At 46.9% G+C, this 20050-nt stretch overlaps 1 protein-coding gene across 1 annotated transcript in view; it reads left to right on the top strand.

The window, feature by feature from the left end:
* The window catches only part of UBR1 (ubiquitin protein ligase E3 component n-recognin 1), a 143806-nt gene that overhangs the window by 87081 nt on the left and 36675 nt on the right, over positions 1-20050 (top strand). The window contains exons 26-31 of the mRNA XM_038740970.1: positions 6369-6468; positions 8952-9061; positions 14605-14694; positions 15976-16157; positions 18377-18582; positions 19854-19947. Of these exons, the coding sequence (XP_038596898.1) occupies positions 6369-6468; positions 8952-9061; positions 14605-14694; positions 15976-16157; positions 18377-18582; positions 19854-19947 (782 nt within the window). The remainder of the gene's footprint in view (positions 1-6368; positions 6469-8951; positions 9062-14604; positions 14695-15975; positions 16158-18376; positions 18583-19853; positions 19948-20050) is intronic.

The raw sequence follows: 20050 nt of genomic DNA, 5'->3' as shown, positions 1-20050 counted from the left end.
GAGGTTACAGGGTGATCAGGTGGTCCCACGGCGGGGCCTCCCGTTAATCCCCATTTGACAGATGAGGGAACTGAGGCCCAGAGAAGTGAAGTGACTTGCCCCAAGTCACACAGCTGACTAGTGGCGGGGTCAGAATTCGAACCCGTGACCTCTTGACTCCAAAGCCCGGGCTCTTGCCACTGAGACACGCTGCTTTTGGCCCCAGACCAAGGCAGAACTGCATCTTTTAGACTGTGAGCCCACTGTTGGGTAGGGACTGTCTCTATATGTTGCCAACTTGTACTTCCCAAGCGCTTAGTACAGTGCTCTGCACACAGTAAGCGCTCAATAAATACGATTGATGATGATGATGATCCGCATACAGCGACGGTGCCGCGCTTCACCAAGATTGTGCGCTTGCCAACGTTACACCCCAGATGAGGTTCGTGGACAGGAATCGGGCTCATTTTGGGTCGCACACAGCTCATTCTGGGTGGGGGTAAACAGTTCTTAAAAATAAACCGCACTGATGCAGTATGTCTCTGATAGAACAACAGTTGGTAAAATTGCCCGTATTGAGGAATCACTGAAGCTAAAGATAATCACAAAATCCCAAGACCAGCTATTGCGTACTTTGAAATATTTAATCGAAATATTAAAATAGCCAAGTTAATTGAAGGACATTCTCTTATGTTTGGCCAACACTTTTGGAAAAAAAAAAACCCCAAAAGATAGTAATAATAATGATGGTATCTGTTGAGCGCTTACTATGTGCCAAGCACAGTTCTAAGCACTGGGAGGGATACGAGGTGATCAGGTTGTCCCACGCGGGGCTCACAGTCTTAATCCCCATTTTCCAGATGAGGGAACTGAGGCACAGAGAAGTGAAGTGATTCGCCCAAAGTCGCAGCTGACGTGGCAGATTCGAACCCATGACCTCCGACTCCCAAGCCCGGGCTCTTTCCACTGAGCCACACTGCTTCTCACCATAATAGTGGTTTACTTGTCTTTTAAATCATTAATGACAAGTGTCTCCTATTTATGAAATTTATACAGCTCATTTTTAGCATCTCACTAAGTGGCACTTGAATTATTTATTGTTTTTTCATAATAATAATAATGGTGGCATTTATTAAGCGTTTACTATGTGCAAAGCACTGATCTAAGTGCTGGGGAGGTTACAAGGTGATCAGATTGTCCCACGGCGGGCTCACAGTCTTAATCCCCATTTTACAGAGGAGGTTAACTGAGGCACAGAGAAGTGAAGTGACTTGCCCACAGTCATACAACTGACAATGGGCGGAGCTGGGATTTGAACCCATGACCTCTGACTCCCAGTCTCGGGCTCTTTCCACTGAGCCCCGCTGCTTCTCACCATAATTGTGGTTTACTTGTCTTTTAAATCGTTAATGACAAGTGTCTCCTATTTATGAAATTTATACAGCTCATTCTTAGCCTCTCACTGTGGCACTTGAGTTATTTATTGTTTTTTTAATAATAATAATAATAATGGTGGCATTTATTAAGCGCTTACTATGTGCAAAGCACTGTTCTAAGTGCTGGGGAGGTTACAAGGTGATCAGGTTGTCCCACGGCGGGGGCTCACGGTCTTAATCCCCATTTTACAGAGGAGGTTAACTGAGGCCCAGAGAAGTGAAGTGACTTGCCCAAAGTCACACAACTGACAATGGGCGGAGCCGGAATTTGAACCCATGACCTCTGACTCCAAAGTCCGGGCTCTTTCCACTGAGCCACGCTGCTTTGTAATAGTGATGCAAGAGAAACCAGCAACTTTCTTAGTGATCTTCAAAGCGAGGCTCATATCCTGGACCTTTACATCTTCTCATTACGCTCCGTCTCTGTCAGGTTGTCACTGGTATTCATTCATTCGTTCAGTCAGTCGTATTTATTGAGCGCTTACTGTGTGCTGAGCACTGTACTAAGCGCTTGCTACTCATAGTACTCCTATGTGATTATTGACAGAGTGTTGGACTTACCTGGAGTTACGCAAAAGCGTAACCTTTCTGCCTCCCCCCGAATAGGTCAATCAATCAGTCGTATTTATTGAGCGCTTACTGTGTGTAGAGCACTGTGCTAAACGCTCGGGAGACTACAACGCAGCAACACAGCAGACAAATTCCCTGCCCACAAAGAGGGGACTCATTTGTAGTGATGGTATTTGTTAGTGAGGGTATTTGTTAGTGATGGTATTTGTTAGTGATGATATTTGTTAGTGATGATATTTGTTAGTGATGGTATTTGTTAGTGATGGTATTTGTTAGTGATGATATTTGTTAGTGATGGTATTTGTTAGTGAGGGTATTTGTTAGTGATGGTATTTGTTAGTGATGATATTTGTTAGTGATGATATTTGTTAGTGATGGTATTTGTTAGTGATGATATTTGTTAGTGATGGTATTTGTTAACGATGGTATTTGTTGGTGATGGTATTTGTTAGTGATGGTATTTGTTAATGATGGTATTTGTTGGTGATGGTATTTGTTAGTGATGGTATTTGTTAGTGATGATATTTGTTAGTGATGGTATTTGTTAGTGATGGTATTTGTTGGTGATGGTATTTGTTAGTGGTGGTATTTGTTAGTGATGGTATTTGTTGGTGATGGTATTTGTTGGTGATGATTGTTAGTGATGGTATTTGTTGGTGGTATTTGTTGGTGATGGTATTTGTTAGTGATGGTATTTGTTGGTGATGGTATTTGTTGGTGATGATTGTTAGTGATGGTATTTGTTGGTGGTATTTGTTGGTGATGGTATTTGTTAGTGATGGTATTTGTTAGTGATGATATTTGTTAGTGATGGTATTTGTTAGTGAAGGTATTTGTTAGTGATGGTATTTGTTAGTGATGGTATTTGTTGGTGATGGTATTTGTTAGTGATGATATCTGTAAGTGATGATATTTGTTAGTGATGGTATTGGTTAGTGATGGTATTTGTTGGTGATGGTATTTGTTGGTGATGGTATTTGTTAGTGGTGATATTTGTTAGTGATGGTATTTGTTGGTGATGGTATTTGTTGGTGATGGTATTTGTTGGTGATGGTATTTGTTGGTGATGGTGTTTGTTGGTGATGGTGTTTGTTGGTGATGATGTTTGTTGGTGATGGTGTTTGTTGGTGATGGTATTTGTTAGTGATGATATTTGTTAGCGATGGTATTTGTTAAGCGCTTACTATGTGCAAAGCACTGTTAAGATCCTCAGCGCTTAGAACAGTGCTTTGCACATAGTAAGCGCTTAATAAATGCCATCATTATTATTATTATTATTATTTTCCTCGGGTTTAAGGCGGATTACAGTATGTTGCAATGAGCTTTTTCTCTCAGGATAAGGTCTTGTGTGAAGCACATTCCGTCTCAAGAAGCGGCATGGCTCAGTGGCAAGAGCCCAGGCTTTGGAGCCAGAGGTTGTGGGTTCAAATTCCGGCTCTGCCACTTGTCAGCTGGGTGACTTGGGGTGACTGGGTGACTTCACCTCTCTGGGCCTCAGTTCCCCCATCTGTAAAATGGGGATGAAGACTATGAGCCCCACGTGGGACAACCTGATCACCTTGTAACCTCCCCAGCGCTTAAAACAGTGCTTTGCACATAGTAAGCGCTTAATAAATGCCATTATTATTATTATTATTTCAGCATCCGGCACCTTTTTTGTGTGACAAACCATCTTAAGTGGCTTTTATCCTCCCCGGCAGTTAGAACGGTGTTTTGCACGTAGTAAGCGCTTAATCAGTGCCATTATTATGATTATTCTTATCTCAGCATCCGGCACCTTTTTTGTGTGGCAAACCATCTTAAGTGGTTTTTATCCTCCCCGGCGCTCAGAACGGTGCTTTGCACGTAGTAAGCGCTTAATAAATGCCATTATTATTATTATTATCCCAGCATCTGGCACCTTTTCTGTGTGGCAAACCATCTTAAGTGGTTTTTATCCTCCCCGGCGCTTAGAACGGTGCTTTGCACATAGTAAGTGCTTAATAAATGCCTTCATCATTATTATTACCATTATCTCAGCATCCGGCACCTTTTTTGTGTGGCAAACCATCTTTAGTGGCTTTTATCCTCCCCGGCGCTTAGAATGGTGCTTTGCACGTAGTAAGCGCTTAACAAAAATGCCACCGTTATTATTATTTTATTTTCGATAACTTAATCAACAACAGGTTCATAGTGGGTTACTCTAGAGAGAGGGGAATATTAAGCTCTGTTAGATGATGATGTGTCCCTAACCAAGAAGATTGTGGATATCCAGATGGATAACTTTGGTTTTTTCAAGCATTTTAATGCCACTGTCAGACAATACTGTCTAATCCAGTAATGCATGGCATCACTAATCAATCAATCGTATTTATTGAACGCTTACTGTGCACAGAGCACTGTACTAAGCGCTTGGGAAGTACAAGTTGGCAACATAATAGCTAATTAGTATAATTAGTACTAGTCCTAATACTACTAATAGTGTGGCTCAATGGAAAGAGCCCGGTAACCTCCCCATCGCTTAGAACAGTGCTTCTCTTTATGTTGCCAATTTGGACTTCCCAAGCGCTTAGTACAGTGCTCTGCACACTGTAAACGCTCAATGAATACGATTGAATGAATGAATGAACATAAAATGGGGATGAAGACTGTGAGCCCGCCGTGGGATGACCCAATCACCCTGTAACCTCCCCAGCGCTTAGAACAGTGCTTTGCACATAGTAAGCGCTTAAGAAATGCCATTATTATTATTATTATTATTATTATTATTATTATTATTAATAGCGTGGCTCAATGGAAAGAGCCCGGTAACCTCCCCAGCGCTTAGAACAGTGCTTTGCACATAGTAAGCGCTTAACAAATACTGTTATTATTATTATTATTATTATTAAAATATGTTTTAAATTTTGCAAATGTTACAGTACACTCGTAATGATAATAATAATAATGATGGCATTTGTTTAAACGCTTACAGTGTACGAAGCACTGTCCTAAGCGCTGGGGGGATACACAGTCTTAATCCCCATTTTCCAGATGAGGTCACTGAGTCCCAGAGAATAATAATAATAATAATGATGATGATGGTATTTATTAAGCGCTTACTACAGTAATAATAATAATAATAATGGCATTTATTAAGCGTTTACTATGTGCAAAGCACTGTTCTAAGCGCTGGGGGGGATATAAGGTGATCAGGTTGTCCCATGTGGGGCCCACAGTCTTCATCCCCATTTTCCAGATGAGGGAACTGAGGCACAGAGAAGTGAAGTGACTTGCCCAAAGTCACACAGCCGACAAGCGGCAGAGGCGGGATTAGAACCCACGACCTCTGACACCCAAGCCCGGGCTCTTTCCACTGAGCCACACTGCTTCTCTAGTAGATACTGGGAGAAATTTTTCCTGCCAGGAGGAAATTTGAAAACATTACCAAGTAACTTGCAACATGGATTTTTCTCATTGCATGTGTGTAATATTAGATAAGTTGTTGCCAACTTGTCCTTCCCAAGCGCCTAGTACAGTGATCTGCACACAGTAAGCGCTCAATAAATACCATTGAATGAATGAATGAATGAATAAATAAACGAGAGGTAATTCTTTAGATTTTTCAGCATGGGTTAAATACATTTGGGCCTCTATTAATAATAATAATGGTGGTATTTGTTAAGCGCTTACTATGTGCCCAGCACTGTTCTAAGTGCTGGGGGGGATACAAGGTGATCAGGGTTGTCCCTCGTGGGGCTCACAGTCTTAATCCCCATTTTACAGATGAGGGAACTGAGGCCTAGAGAAGTGAAGTGACTTGCCCAAGGTCACCCAGCTGACAAGTGGCGGAGCCGGGATTCCGTATTACACACAGAATACTCTTCTCTAAATTTCTGCCGTTACGGAAAGGTTGCCATATGTTGCCAATTTGTACTTCCCAAGCGCTTAGTACAGTGCTCTGCACATAGTAAGCGCTCAATAAATATGATTGATTGATTGATTGATTCAGGCAGCTGCATTTTGCGATTTGTGCGTTCAGACTCTCCCCCTCGTCCCCCGCTCCATCGCCCCCGTCTTACCTCCTTCCCTTCCCCACAGCACCTGTATATATGTATATATGTTTGTACATATTTATTACTCTATTTATTTATTCATTTTACCTATACGTATCTATTCTATTTATTTTATTTTGTTAATATGTTTGGTTTTGTTCTCTGTCTCCCCCTTCTAGACTGTGAGCCCACTGTTGGGTAGGGACTGTCTCTATATGTTGCCAACTTGGACTTCCCAAGCGCTTAGTACAGTGCTCTGCACACAGTAAGCGCTCAATAAATACGGTTGATTGATTGATTTTTATATGGCATCCCTTGAATTCATCTCAAAGTCGATTTCACCGCTCTGATTGTTCTCCTTCTCCCTCAGGTACTTCACCTTCTCTCTTTGGGTTTGCTGGAAGAGAAGCACCAACTCCAAAACGCTCCCGAGGAAGAAGTAACATTTGACTTTTATTTTAAGGCATCAAGTTAGTACGGTTGGAACTGCGTGTTTTCGGTGTATTGTCTTCCAGTCCCGGTCCAGCTTTGAACCTGGACTATTGCGTGCATTCACTGTCGTATTTATTGAGCGCTTACTGTGTATTAAGCGCTCAGCGCGAGGAGCAGCGCGGCTCAGTGGAAAGAGCCCGGACTTTGGAGTCAGAGGTCATGGGTTCCACCACGTAGCTGTGTGACTTTGGGCAAGTCACTTAACCTCTCTGTGCCTCAGTTACCTCATCTGGAAAATGGGGATTAAGACTGGGAGCCCCACATGGGACAACTTGATCACCTTGTATCTGCCCCAGCGCTTAGAACAGTGCTTTGCACATAGTAAGCGCTTACTAAGTGCCATCGTTATTATTATTATTATTATTATTATTAAGCGGGCAGTTCTACTTACCACGTGAACTAGACCGGATCCCACTGTCCTCACCAAGTCTCGTGTTCCAGATTCCGAGGATGGAACTAATAATAATAATACCCGTGGTGTTTATAAAAGCTTCTGCCGTGCCAAACGCGGCACTGTCGTGGAAATCGAGGCACAGAGACATTAAGTGACTTGCCCACAGTCGCACAGCAATAGTCGGTCTGAGGAAACAAATCGTTTGTCCCAGTTTTACAGAGGAGCTCACCGAGGCCCAGAGAAGTGAAACAACTTGCCCCAAGTCACACAGCAGACAGGTGGTGGAGTTTAGGACTCCCGAGCCTGGACCCGTCTCTTCCTCGGCCGTGTCGATTCCCCAGTCGTAGCGCTGCAAACTGTTAGTGTTCAACGCTCGGAAGAGTTTCCGAAGGATCCCTAGCGTGCTATCGGGGGCCTCGGGAGTTTTCCCCACTGTTGGGTAGGGACTGCCTCTATATGTTGCCAACTTGTACTTCCCAAGCGCTTAGTACAGTGCTCTGCACACAGTAAGCGCTCAATAAATACGATTGATTGATTGATTTTCCGTGAGTTGGTTTATTACAGTCCGTAAGCGGGCACTCCGTGATTCAGGACACCTTTCTGGGGGGCTTCTCCTTCGGACTAAGCCCATCGCTGGGCTAACGAAGCCCTCCGGCCCCGGGTGCCCTTGGCTAGCCGGTGATGGGTGGGTAGGGAAAGCATCACCAGAGGCACTACTGTAATTGTAAATAACGTAACTGGCTGTTTGTGTGTTTTTGAAATTCATTCGTTCATTCAGGCGCATCTATCGAGCGCCTACCGTGTGCAGAGCACTGTACTAAGCGCTGGGAAAGCGCCGTTCAGCAACAGGGACCATCCCTGCCCAACAACTTGATCACCTTGTATCTACCCCACAGCATCTGTATATGTGTATATATGTTAGTATGTATTTATTACTCTATTTATTTATTTTATTTGTACATATCTATTCTATTTATTTGGTTTTGTTAATATGTTTTGTTTTGTTGTCTGTTTCCCCGTTCTAGACTGTGAGCCCGCTGTTGGGTAGGGACTGTCTCTATGTGTTGCCAACTTGGACTTCCCAAGCGCTTAGTACAGTGCTCTGCACACAGTAAGCGTTCAATAAATACGATTGAATGAATGAATGCTTTGCACATAGTAAGCGCTTAATAGAGAAGCAGCGTGGCTCAGTGGAAAGAGCCCGGGCTTTGGAGTCAGGGGTCAGGGGTTCGAATCCCGGCTCCGCCACATGTCTGCTGTGTGACCTTGGGCAAGTCACTTAACTTCTCTGAGCCTCAGTTGCCTCATCTGTAAAATGGGGATGAAGACTGTGAGCCCCACGTGGGACAACCTGATCACCTTGTATCCCCCCAGTGCTTAGAACGGTGCTTTGCACATAGTAAGCGCTTAATAAATGCCATTAAAAATGATAATAATAATAATAATAAATGCCATCGTTACTATTATTATTATTAAGCGGGCAGTTCTGCTTACCACATGAACTAGACCGGGTAGCTCACTGTCCTCACCGAGTGTGGACACAAGTCTCGTGTTCCAGGTTCCGAGGATGAAAATAATAATAATAATACTCGTGGTGTTTATAAAAGCTTCTGACGTGCCAAACACGCCACTGCCGTGGAAATCAAGGCACGGAGACATTAAGTGACTTGCCCACAGTTCCACACGGGACTCTCAGTCTGAGGAAGAAGGTCTAGAAGGGGGGGGATCTTTGTTATTATTATTATTGGTGGTATAATAACAATAAGTACATGTGTTAAGCACTTACTCTGTGCCAGGCACCGTACTAAGCTCTGGGGTGGAGTGGACACAGTCTACTTGCCGCATGGGACTCACTTTGCAGATGAGGTAACTGAGGCACAGAGACGTTGTGTGACTTCCCCAGGGCCACCCAGCAGACACATGAAGGCCCTGGGATTAGAACCCAGGCCTTGCGACCCACAGCACAGTGCTCTTTTTACCAGGCCCCGCTGCTTCTCTGTTTTTACAGGAGCCTGGATAGACGGGCCCGGTCCGGTGAAAATGAGTGTACTCTGCTTTCTCAAATAGGGATGGGGAGTTCAGCTGAGAATGCCCTCAACGTACAAATGCTTTTGGAGAAACTCAAAGGAATTCCCCAGTTAGAGGCTCAGAAAGACATGATCACCTGGATACTGCAGGTATGGATGCTGGTTTAAAGGCTTTAGACGTACCTTTAATAATAATAATAATAATGGAATTTGTTTAACACTTAGTCTGTGTCAAGCACTGTACGAGACATTGGGGTGGATAAAAGATAATCCTTTCGGACTCAATCCTTATCCCAAACAGGACTCGCTTTCTAAGTAAGAGGTAGGACAGATATTTTCTCCCCATTTCACAGACGAGGAAACTGAGGCACAGAGACATCGAGTGACTTGCCCACGGTCACACAGCAGGCAAATTGCAGAGCCAGGATTGGAACCCAACTCCTCTCATTCTTTTCACTAGGCCTCGCTGCTGTTGCTGCTGCTGATGTATTTTAGTTATTATATATAAAGCCTAGTCAAGTTGTTTTGTGGCCTCTGGAGTAGATCGGAGTCCAGTCTCTCTGAAGGAAGTGAAACTGGCTTTTCCCCAGAGACAGTCAGAGCCTCAGAGTTCATCCTTCACCTCTGGCCCTGCCGGGCTGGAGGGCTGAGTGACTCTTCCTCCTCTTCTTCTTTCCCCACCTCTTCTTTCCCCACCTCTTCTTTCCCCACCTCTTCTTTCCCCACCTCTTCTTTCCCCTCCTCTTCTTTCCCCTCCTCCTCTTTGCCCTCCTCCTCTTTCCCCTCCTCCTCTTTCCCCTCCTCCTCTTCCCTCTGGTCATTTGAGTGACTCTGGGATTTCCAGGCTTCCCCTTCCACCTGTGGGGGAAAAGGGTCTCACTGAGTTTGATGCAGTTGTCTATCTTGGGGCCAGACTGCCATCTTGCTCCCACTCCCCCTGGGGTCACCTTTTCCCTGGATTTGAGCCCCTGTAATGAGCCTAGGATACTCCCCAGATTTCTGTCCTCTTCCTCCTTCCCTTCTTTCCCCTCCTCTTCTTCCCCCTCCTCTTCCTTCCCCTCCTCTTCCTTCCCCTCCTCTTCCTTCCCCTCCTCTTCATTCCCCTCCTCTTCTTTCCCCTCCTCATCTTTCCCCTCCTCATCTTTCCCCTCCTCTTCTTTCCCCTCCTCTTCCTTCCCCCTCCTCTTCTTTCCCCTCCTCTTCTTTCCCCTCCTCTTCTTTCCCCTCCTCTTCCTTCCCCACCTCTTCTCTCCCCTCCTCTTCTCTCCCCTCCTCTTCTCTCCCCTCCTCTTCTCTCCCCTCTTCTTTCCCCTTCTCCTCTTCCCCCTCCTCCTCTTCTCCCTCCTCTTCCTTCCCCTTCTCTTCCTTCCCCTCCTCTTCCTTCCCCTCCTCTTCTTTCCTCTCCTCTTCCCCTCTTCTTTCCCCTCCTCTTCTTTCTCCTCCTTTCTGTCCTTCTTTCTCCTCCTCTTCCTTCCCCTCCTCTTCTTCCCCCTCCTCTTCCTTCCCCTCCTCTTCCTTCCCCTCCTCTTCCTTCCCCTCCTCTTTCTTCCCCTCCTCTTCCTTGGGAGAGTACAAAATATGAGAGTAGTTAGACGTGTTCCCTACCCACAGTGCTTACAGTTTAAAGGGGGATCCGACATAAATTAACTTACATTAAATTAACAAGAAGCAGCGTGGCTCAGTGGAAAGAGCCCGGGCTTGGGAGTCAGAGGTCATGGGGTCGAATCCCGGCTCTGCCACTTGTCTGCTGTGTGACCTTGGGCAAGTCACTTCACTTCTCTGAGTCTCAGTTACCTCATCTGTCAAATGGGGATGAAGACTGTGAGCCCCACGTGGGACAACCTGATTGCCTTGTGTCCCCCCAGCACTTAGAACAGTGCTTTGCACATAGCAAGCGCTTAACAGAATGCCATCGTTTTAAATTCTGGAAATGTACGTAAGTGGAACTGAGGGAGGGGTGAATAAAGGGTGTAAAGCTCAATGCAAAAGTGACAGAAGGGAGCGGGAAAAGAGGGCTTAGTAGGAGAAGGCCTCTTGGAAATGTGCTTTCAATAAGTCGCGGCTGATGAAGAGAACGATCATTGGTCAGATATTCATTCAGTCAGTCGTATTTATTGAGCGCTTATTGTGTGCAGAGCACTGGACTAAGCGCTTATAAAGAGTTTTTGTACGTTTTTTTTTGTGTTTTTGTATTTTTGTCGCCCCCTTCTAGACTGTGAGCCCGTTGTTGGGTAGGGACCGTCTCTGTATGTTGCCGACTTGGACTTCCCAAGCACTTAGTACAGTGCTCTGCACACAGTAAGCGCTCAGTAAATACGATCGAATGAATGAATGAATGAAAGAGGAAGGGCATTCTAGACCAGAGCACTTACTATGTACAGAGTGCTATAGGAAGCGCTCGGGAAAGTACAGTACAAACAGCATGCTTTGAGCTAGGATATCGCCTTCATTCGGACAGTCAAGCGATTGATCGATGGTATTTTGGGAGCACTTACTACGTACAGAGCGCTATACGAAGCGCTCGGCAAAGTACGGTACAACCAGCATGCTTTGAGCTAGGCTATCGCCTTCACTCGGACAGTCAGTCGATCGATCGATGGTATTTTGGGAGGACTTACTATGTAGAGAGTGCTATACGAAGCGCTCGGCAAAGTACGGTACCACCAACATGCTTTGAGCTAGGATATCGCCTTCACTCGGACAGTCAGTCGATCGATCGATGGTATTTTGGGAGGACTTACTACGTATAGAGCGCTATACGAAGCGCTCGGCAAAGTACGGTACAACCAGCATGCTTTGAGCTAGGATATCGCCTTCACTCTGACAGTCAGTCGATCGATCGATGGTATTTTGGGAGCACTTACTACGTACAGAGCGCTATACGAAGCACGGTACAACAGAATTAGCAGACTTGTTCCATGCCCATAATGAGTTTTTAATCTAGATGATGAGAGGGATGTTTAATATCCGTCAGTAACTTTTAATATGTAATTTAAGGATGCGTGCTGTGGGGTTGAGGGTGGCGGCAAGTGTCAGATGCCCCAGAGGTCCCGGATTAAAACTGTGAGCCCTGTCCAGCGCTTAGAACAGTGCTTTGCACATAATAAGCACTTAAAATATCATCTGTTGCCGATTTGTACTTCCCAAGCGCTCAGTACAGTGCTCTGCACACAGTAAGCGCTCAATAAATATGATTGAATGAATGAATTTATCTATTTTGATGGTATTGACGCCTGTCTACTTGTTTTGTTGTCTGTCTCCCCACTTCTAAATAATAATAATAATAATAGTGGTATTTATTAAGCGCTTACTATGTGCAAAGCACTGTTCTAAGCATTGGGGAGGTTACAAGGAGATCAGGTTGTCCCACAGGGGGCTCCCAGTCTTCATCCCCATTTTACAGATGAGGGAACTGAGGCCCAGAGAAGTGAAGTGACTTGCCCAAAGTCCCACAGCTGACAAGTGGCAGAGCCGGGATTTGAACCCATGACCTCTGACTCCAAAGCCCGGGCTCTTTCCACTGAGCCATGCTGCTTCTAGACTGTGAGCCCACTGTTGGGTAGGGACCGTCGCTATCTGTTGCCGATTTGTACTTCCCAAGTGCTTAGTCCAGTGCTCTGCACACAGTAAGAGCTTAATAAATACGACTGAATGAATGAATGAATCCGCGTGCCGAGACGACACAGAAGGGAAAGAGAGCTTAATCGGGAACAGCGTCTCGGAGAAGATGTGGCCTAAATAATGGTTTGGAGGTTGGGAGAGTGGTCGTCTGGTATACGCGGAGCGGGGAAGGAGCTCCTGGTCAGGGGGAGGATGTGGAAAAGGGATCAGCGGCCATGTAGACGAGATCGGGGAGCAGTGAATAAGTGGACGCTGGAAGAGCGTTGTACATCAGTGGAGAGGTAGAATGGGGCGAACCGGACAATCCTGTTTCCGCCCAGAGGTTTGGTTTCAATAGATGAGCTCTCGCGGCTCTACTCTTCAATGAAACTAACCCTATCAATCAATCAATCAGTCATTTGTATTTATTGAGCGCTTACTGTGTGCAGAACACTGGACTAAGCGCTTGGGAAGTCCAAGTTGGCAACATATGGAGACGGTCCCTACCCAACAGTGGGCTCACAGTCTAGAAGGGGGAGACAGAGAACAAAGCATATTAACAAAATAAAATAAATAGAATAGATATGTACAAGTAAAATAAATAAATAAATAGAGTAATAAATCCGTACAAGCATATATACAGGTGCTGTGGGGAAGGGAAGGAGGTAAGGCAGGGGGGGATGGAGAGGGGAGGAGGGGGAGAGGAAGGAGCGGGCTCAGTCTGGGAAGGCCTCCTGGAGGAGATGAGTTCTCAGTAGGGCCTTGAAGGGAGGAAGAGAGCTAGCTTGGCAGATGTGTGGAGGGAGGGCATTTCAGGCCAGGGGGATGACGTGGGCTGGAGGTCGATGGCGGGACAGGCGAGAACGAGGCACAGTGAGGAGGTTAGGGGCAGAGGAGCGGAGGGTGCGGGCTGGGCTGGAGAAGGAGAGGAGGGAGGTGGGGTAGGAGGGGGCGAGGGGATGGATGGACAGCCTGGAAGCCCAGGGTGAGGGGTTTCTGCCTGATGCATGGGTTGATTGGTAGCCACTGGAGATTGGCTACTGAACAGTCATTCATTCATTCAATTGTATTTATCGAGAGCGCTTACTGTGCGCAGAGCACTGGACTAAGCGCTTGGGGAGTACGAGTCGGTAACACAGAGAGACGGTCCCTCCCCGACAACGGGCTCTCAGTCTCAAAGGGGGAGACAGACGACAAAACAGAACATGTGGACAGGCGTCACGTCGTCAGAACAAGTAGAATTAAAGCTAGATGCACAGCATTCACAAAATGAATAGAGTAAATATGGACAGGTAAAATAAATAGAGAAATAAATCCATTCCAACATATATACAGGTGCTGTGGGGAGGGGAAGGAGGAAGGGCCGGAGAGATGGGGAGGAAGAGAGGGAGAAAGGGGGCTCAGTCTGGGAAACATGACTGAGGGAAAAATGGCTGAAAGGATCACTTAACTTCTCTGTGCCTCAGTTACCTCATCTGTAAAATGGGGACTAAGACCGTGAGCCACCCGTGGGACAACCTGATCACCTTGTAACCTCCCAAGCGCTTAGAACAGTGCAATGCACATAGTAAGTGCTTAATAAATGCCATCATCATCATCATCATCGTGTACACTTCAGTCAATCATAGCATGTAAATTATACTTAAGAAAATTCTGTTCTTATCTTGAACTTAAAGAAACTATGATGACTCCCGGGAGAGATAATAGGGCAATGAAATCTCTTTATCAGTGACATTTATTAAGTGCTTACTGGGTTCAGAGCACTGTACTGAACACCGGGGAGAGTCAGATGGCAACAGAATCGGTAAACATGTTACCTTCCCACAGGAGACTTAGAGGGAATGAAATCGAGGGCTGCTACTGGGCCAGTTTATCAAATCGGTCGCGTCGGATCGATGAAAACTTGTGGTCCTTTGAAGGATTTTGGAGCTTGCTGCTCCAAGTCTGAGGTTAATAATAATAACGACGGCATTTATTAAGCGCTTACTATGTGCAGAGCACTGTTCTAAGCACTGGACCTCGCGGCAGACTAACGGATTTCTCCTCCTTACTCCGTCTTCGTGCCTTTTGAACGCTTTGCTTTCTCCTCGCAGATGTTCGATGTGGTGAAACAACTGAGAGAAAAATCCAGTCTGACTTCCGGGACGGTTTCACCGGGGACGGACATTGTAAAGACCACCGAGGTGAGTAATCGTAATCATGGCGTGCGTTAAGCGTTTATTACGTCCCAGGCACTCTCCCAAGTGCGGAAACAGATAGACGATGAAGAGCGTGGACACAGTCCACGCCCTCAGAGATCGACTGAGTCTAACTAGGAAGGGGTGGGATTTAATTTCAGTTTACAGATGAGGCCCAGAGAAGTTAAGTGACTTGCTCGTAGCTGCACAGCAGAGAAGAGGCAGAGCCGGGATTTCAACCCAAGCCTGTGTTCTTTCCACTAGGCCACGTTGATTCTTCTTTATTAAAGAATCTAATAAATTGAGGGAGTCATTGCTGCTTCCCTGGAATCTGCGTTCTCTCTGCCTTCAGCGTCAGCTTGACTCGGACTGGCTAAATACCTTCTCTCGAGGAGCACTGGCCCACGCACGTGGGGAGCGTACCCACACACCAAAGTGCTCCTTGTGTGGTTTCCTCTCTAATGGGGATCGCTGCAGATGCAGCTGAAGTTACCATAGTTACGAGTGAGACAATAGATAGGAAAATAGACCTAAGTCGATAATTAAATCAGGAACAAATAGATGAAACTGATGAGTGAGGTAACTCTTGTGAGAAGCACTGGAGAGGTTTGGGCGGGGCGGGGGGGGAGTCGTGAGCTCTGGTTGGAAGAGGAAAGAGGAGAGTCAGGAGGCATCAAGCGCTTAGTACAGTGCTCTGCACACAGCGCTCAATAAATATGATTGAATGAATGAATGAAGTCCAAGAATAATAATAATAATGGTATTTGTTAAGCTCTTACTATGTGCAAAGCACTGTTCTAAGTGCTGGGGGAGATACAAGGTGATCAGCTTGTCCCACTTGGGGCTCACAGTCCTAATCCCCATTTTACAGATGAGGGACTGAGGCCCAGAGAAGTGAAGTGACTTGCCCAAAGTCACCCAGCTGGCAATTGGTGGAGCTGAGATTTGAACCCATGACCTCTAACTCCTAAGCCCGGGCTTTTTCCACTGAGCCACACTGCTTTTCTCCTCAAGAAGAGCGTGGGCCATTTGGATCCTGAGAATTTGCTTCTTATTAATTTGGGAGCCTCTTTCCCGGGAGAGCTGTCTTTCTGCTCACCATCCTGAAACAAGTGCAGGTCTGTTACGGTTCCCGACTGGACTATTTAATCTGTTTTTTTGGAAGAAAAATCCGTGCGGGGCCACGCTTGGGGTTTCTGACTGACGGGGTTGAATCAGTGCAGTCTCTTCAGACAGAACAGTTGGAAAAAGCCTGACGTTGCCTTTGGTCGCGTCTCCCCCGGTCAGAGCTCTCAGGACGGAGAGAAGGCGGAACGGAAGAGGAAGGCGGAGGCCGCCCGGCTGCATCGTCAGAAGATCATGGCCCAGATGTCCGCCCTCCAGAAGAATTTCATCGAAACCCACAAACTCTTGTACGAGAACACAGTGGAGACCCAGGGGAGAGAGGAGTCCGGTATGGAGGTGGAGAGGTAAGCGGAAGAGGCTTCCGACGGAAGCGAAGGGATGCTTCCGGCAAGCACTGATTAGAGATGGAGCGGCCTCGGTCAGTCAGCGGTATCGGGGCTGTTTGAACTCGGCGTTTGAGTTTGAAAGGCCCCGGCCCAGCCACTGACGGTCGGGGAAGCCGCCCACCGGAGAGATGCCGACGTGAGGCAGTCGTCGATCGTTCTCCAACTCAGCGGGAATTGGGAAGCGAATTCTGCGACCTGAGCTTGGCTGGGTAGTTTATTCATTCCGGGAGCCGGCGCCGTCTCTGGGGTCAGATAATAATCATAATAATGATGGCGTTTATTAAGCGCTTACTATGTGCAAAGCACCGTTCTAAGCGCCGGGGAGGTTCCAAGGCGATCAGGTTGGCCCACGGGGGGCTCCCAGTCTTCATCCCCATTTTCCAGATGAGGGAACTGAGGCCCAGAGAAGTGAAGCGACTCGCCCAAAATCGCCCAGCTGACAGTCGGCGGAGCCGGGATTGGAACCCACGATCTCTGACCCCAAAGCCCGGGCTCTTTCCGCTGAGCCACGCTGCTTCTCTCAATGTTCCTTCCGACTTCTTAGGGCCTTCCTGACGTAGAATGGTTCCCACTCCACTCCTGGTGTTTGTCCCCTTGGACTCCAGTGGGTTGAAGCCGTAGCTGAACAGAGGTGGAAATAGATTCAGGGCACGGGTGGAGTGATTGGAGAGGTGAGAGAGCCAGGTGGGCCTGGTCTGGGAAAGGGAGGTGTGGAGAAGAGGAGTTGGTTCAAAGGAAAGAGGGGTGAGGGGTTTCAGACTCGAAGGGGCAATAAGTAGGCTTGCTTGGCTGGGAGGGGTACAGTCTTTTCAGTGAGACGAGGGATACCGGCTGCGGAAAAGGGGCCAGAACGTGAAGGCTTCAAATTCCTACTTGTGTGCTCCAATTCGATTTTCAGAGCCTAGTGATAATAATAATAATGGCATTTATGAAGCGTTTATTACGTGCAAAGCACTGTTCTAAGCACCGGGGAGGTTACAAGGTGACCAGGCGGTCCCACGGGGGGCTCGCAGTCTTAATCCCCATTTTACAGATGAGTACTTACTGTACATACGGACCATAATGAGGTCTGCCATGGCCTATCTGCGTGGCCACCTTCACACGCTCGGCGGGCTGATGCCCGTTGGGCGCAGTCAGCATTCTCAGGACACCCCGGAATTAGAGCTGGGCGACTGGATGGATAACAGAAGGTAAGACACAAGGAATTGCTCCATAGCAGAATTGCTCTGTAGAGCTCTTTTATAAGAGCCTGTGGGCAGGGAAAGGAAAAATCTCGAATGTTGTAGTCCTCCTGTCGACATCCTTAGCCAAGTACCAACATTCAGAACCTGTGACGGGCCAAACGTTCACATGTGGGGGCGGATCGAGATGCGTGAAGTCATTTGTAATTGATGTTCATTTTGAAACTTACCGACAAACCTAAATCTGTAGTCGGATATGCAGCTTCTGAATCCGTTCAATTGCCATTTAAATGAAGCTGAAAGACAACACCGAACCTATCTGTGCCTCGCTTTCCCCCCACTCCCTTCTCAGTAAAATAAGATGTCTCGAAATCTGACGTATTTTCAAACGAAAGGAAATTACGGAGGCATTTTAGCTTTCAGTGTCCCTGTCTTTTTAATAGCTCTCCTACCCATCACGTCTTGGCCATGTAACTTAGAATCAATCGATGAAATGTACTTGTAGAGCACTTACTGAGGACAGAGCACTGTACTAAGTGCTTGGGAGAGTACAATATAACAGAACTGGTAGACACGTTCCCTATCGTGGCTCGGTGGACAGAGCCCAGTCACGGGTTCAAATTCCGGCCCCGCCAACTGTCAGCTGGGTGACTTTGGGCAAGTCACTTCGCTTCCCTGGGTCCCAGTTACCTCATCTGTGAAATGGGGATGAAGACTGTGAGCCCCCCGTGGGACAACCTGATCACCTTGTAACCTCCACAGCGCTTAGAACAGTGCTTGGCACATAGTAAGCGCTTAATAAATGCCATCATCATCATCATACAGTGCTTAGTCCGGTAAGTACTCAATACGTATCACTGATCGACAGAATGGACTGCGGGGAAGGAGGGAAGAATTGACGGAGGGAAGGACTTACCCTCGTCTGCCTGTTCATTTCAGTGCCGTCTTTCGGAAAGGGCAGTTCTGATTTCTGCTTTTTGCCTTCTTTTTTGGTAGCTCGTCGTCTGTCATTGCCAACTCCAAAGTTGCTCTGGGACCCAACCGGGGTCCGTCTCTTGGTGACAAAGAGTTGCTGACCTGTATCCTCTGTCAGGAAGAACAGGAAGTGAGGCTGGAAAATGCCGCCATGGTGTTATCGGCCTGCGTCCAGAATTCCACTGCCTTAACTCAGCACAGAGGGAAGTCTCCGGGACTCTCAGCGGGTGAGGTCCTCTACTTCGTCTTCCAGTAAACCCATCGATCGATTACTGGGGGGCTCTTTTCTGGCTTGAGAACTCGCCGTCGCGGGACGGAGGAGCGTGACATTTAGTATCAGGAGGCGGAGGCTAACACACTAGATTTTAATACCCTTGTGGGCGGGGATCGTATCTTCTCCCATTCTAATAATAATAATGTTGACATTTATAAGCGCTTACTATGTGCAAAGCACTGTTCTAAGTGCCGGGGAGGTTACAGAGTGATCAGGTTGTCCCACGGGGGGCTCACAGTCTTCATCCCCATTTGACGGATGAGGGAACTGAGGCCCAGAGAAGTGAAGTGACTCGCCCAGAGTCACCCAGCTGACAGTTGGCGGAGCCGGGATTTGAACCCACGCCCTCTGACTCCCAAGCCCGGGCTCTCTCCACTGAGCCACGCTGCTTCTCTGTCTCTTCTCTGATCTCCAGGCCCATAATCTCTGCGGCGGGCCACGCCATGTCTGTCTCCTGAGGTCCCTTCTCAAAACTGGACATGAAATTCACGGATGTGGCCCTCGTACTGTCTAATTCCTGACCAAGCTGGAGTAGCTTTTCTGCTACTAATCAGATAATTAGTGGTATTTAGTGAGTACTAATTCATTGGTTCATTCATTCAGTCGTATTTATTGAGCACTTACTGTGTGCAGAGCACTGGACTATATGTTGGCAACATATAGAGATAGTCCCTACCCGACGGCGGGCTCACGGTCTAGAACTAATTCATTCATTCATTCATTCATTCAGTCGTATTTATTGAGCACTTACTGTATGCAGAGCACTTTACTAAGCGCTTGGGAAGTACAAGCTCCCCCTCTTCTCCGTCCCTTCCCCACCCCCCCGCCTCACCTCCTTCCCCTCCCCATAACACCTGTGTATATGTATATATGTTTGTACGGATTTATTACTCTATTTTATTTGTACATGTTTACTCTATTGATTTTATTTTGTTAATATGTTTTGTTTTGTTCTCTGTCTCCTCCTTCTAGACTGTGAGCCCACTGTTGGGTAGAGACCGTCTCTATATGTTGCCAACTTGTGTTCAGAGCACTATTCTAAGCACATGGGAGACTCCAGTAGAGTCAGTAGACACACTTCCTGCCCTCAAGGACATAAGCAAGTAATCTGTAAAATTAAAAAACAATCCTGTTTCAATTAGTCAGTGTTTATATCGTGCTGGGTGTCCTTCTTATATCCTGGTTTCTCACCCTTCACGCGCATGGCGTTTTTGTTTGTACTAGAAGCGCTGGATCCCCTTTTCATGAATCCGGACTTGGCTTGTGGCGTCCACACCGGCAGTTGTGGCCACGTGATGCACGCTGCGTGCTGGCAGAAGTAAGTCCTCGTTGCGTTGCGTGCCGCCCAACCTGAGGGGAAAATATCCGTCCCAAAGCGTACCACGGCACTTTTCCTCCGCCATTCCCCCTGTACTTCTCCG

Source organism: Tachyglossus aculeatus (assembly GCF_015852505.1).
Source record: "Tachyglossus aculeatus isolate mTacAcu1 chromosome 12 unlocalized genomic scaffold, mTacAcu1.pri SUPER_6_unloc_1, whole genome shotgun sequence".
In the NCBI taxonomy this organism is placed as follows: domain Eukaryota; kingdom Metazoa; phylum Chordata; class Mammalia; order Monotremata; family Tachyglossidae; genus Tachyglossus; species Tachyglossus aculeatus.
This window is presented reverse-complemented; position numbering and strand designations above follow the sequence as displayed.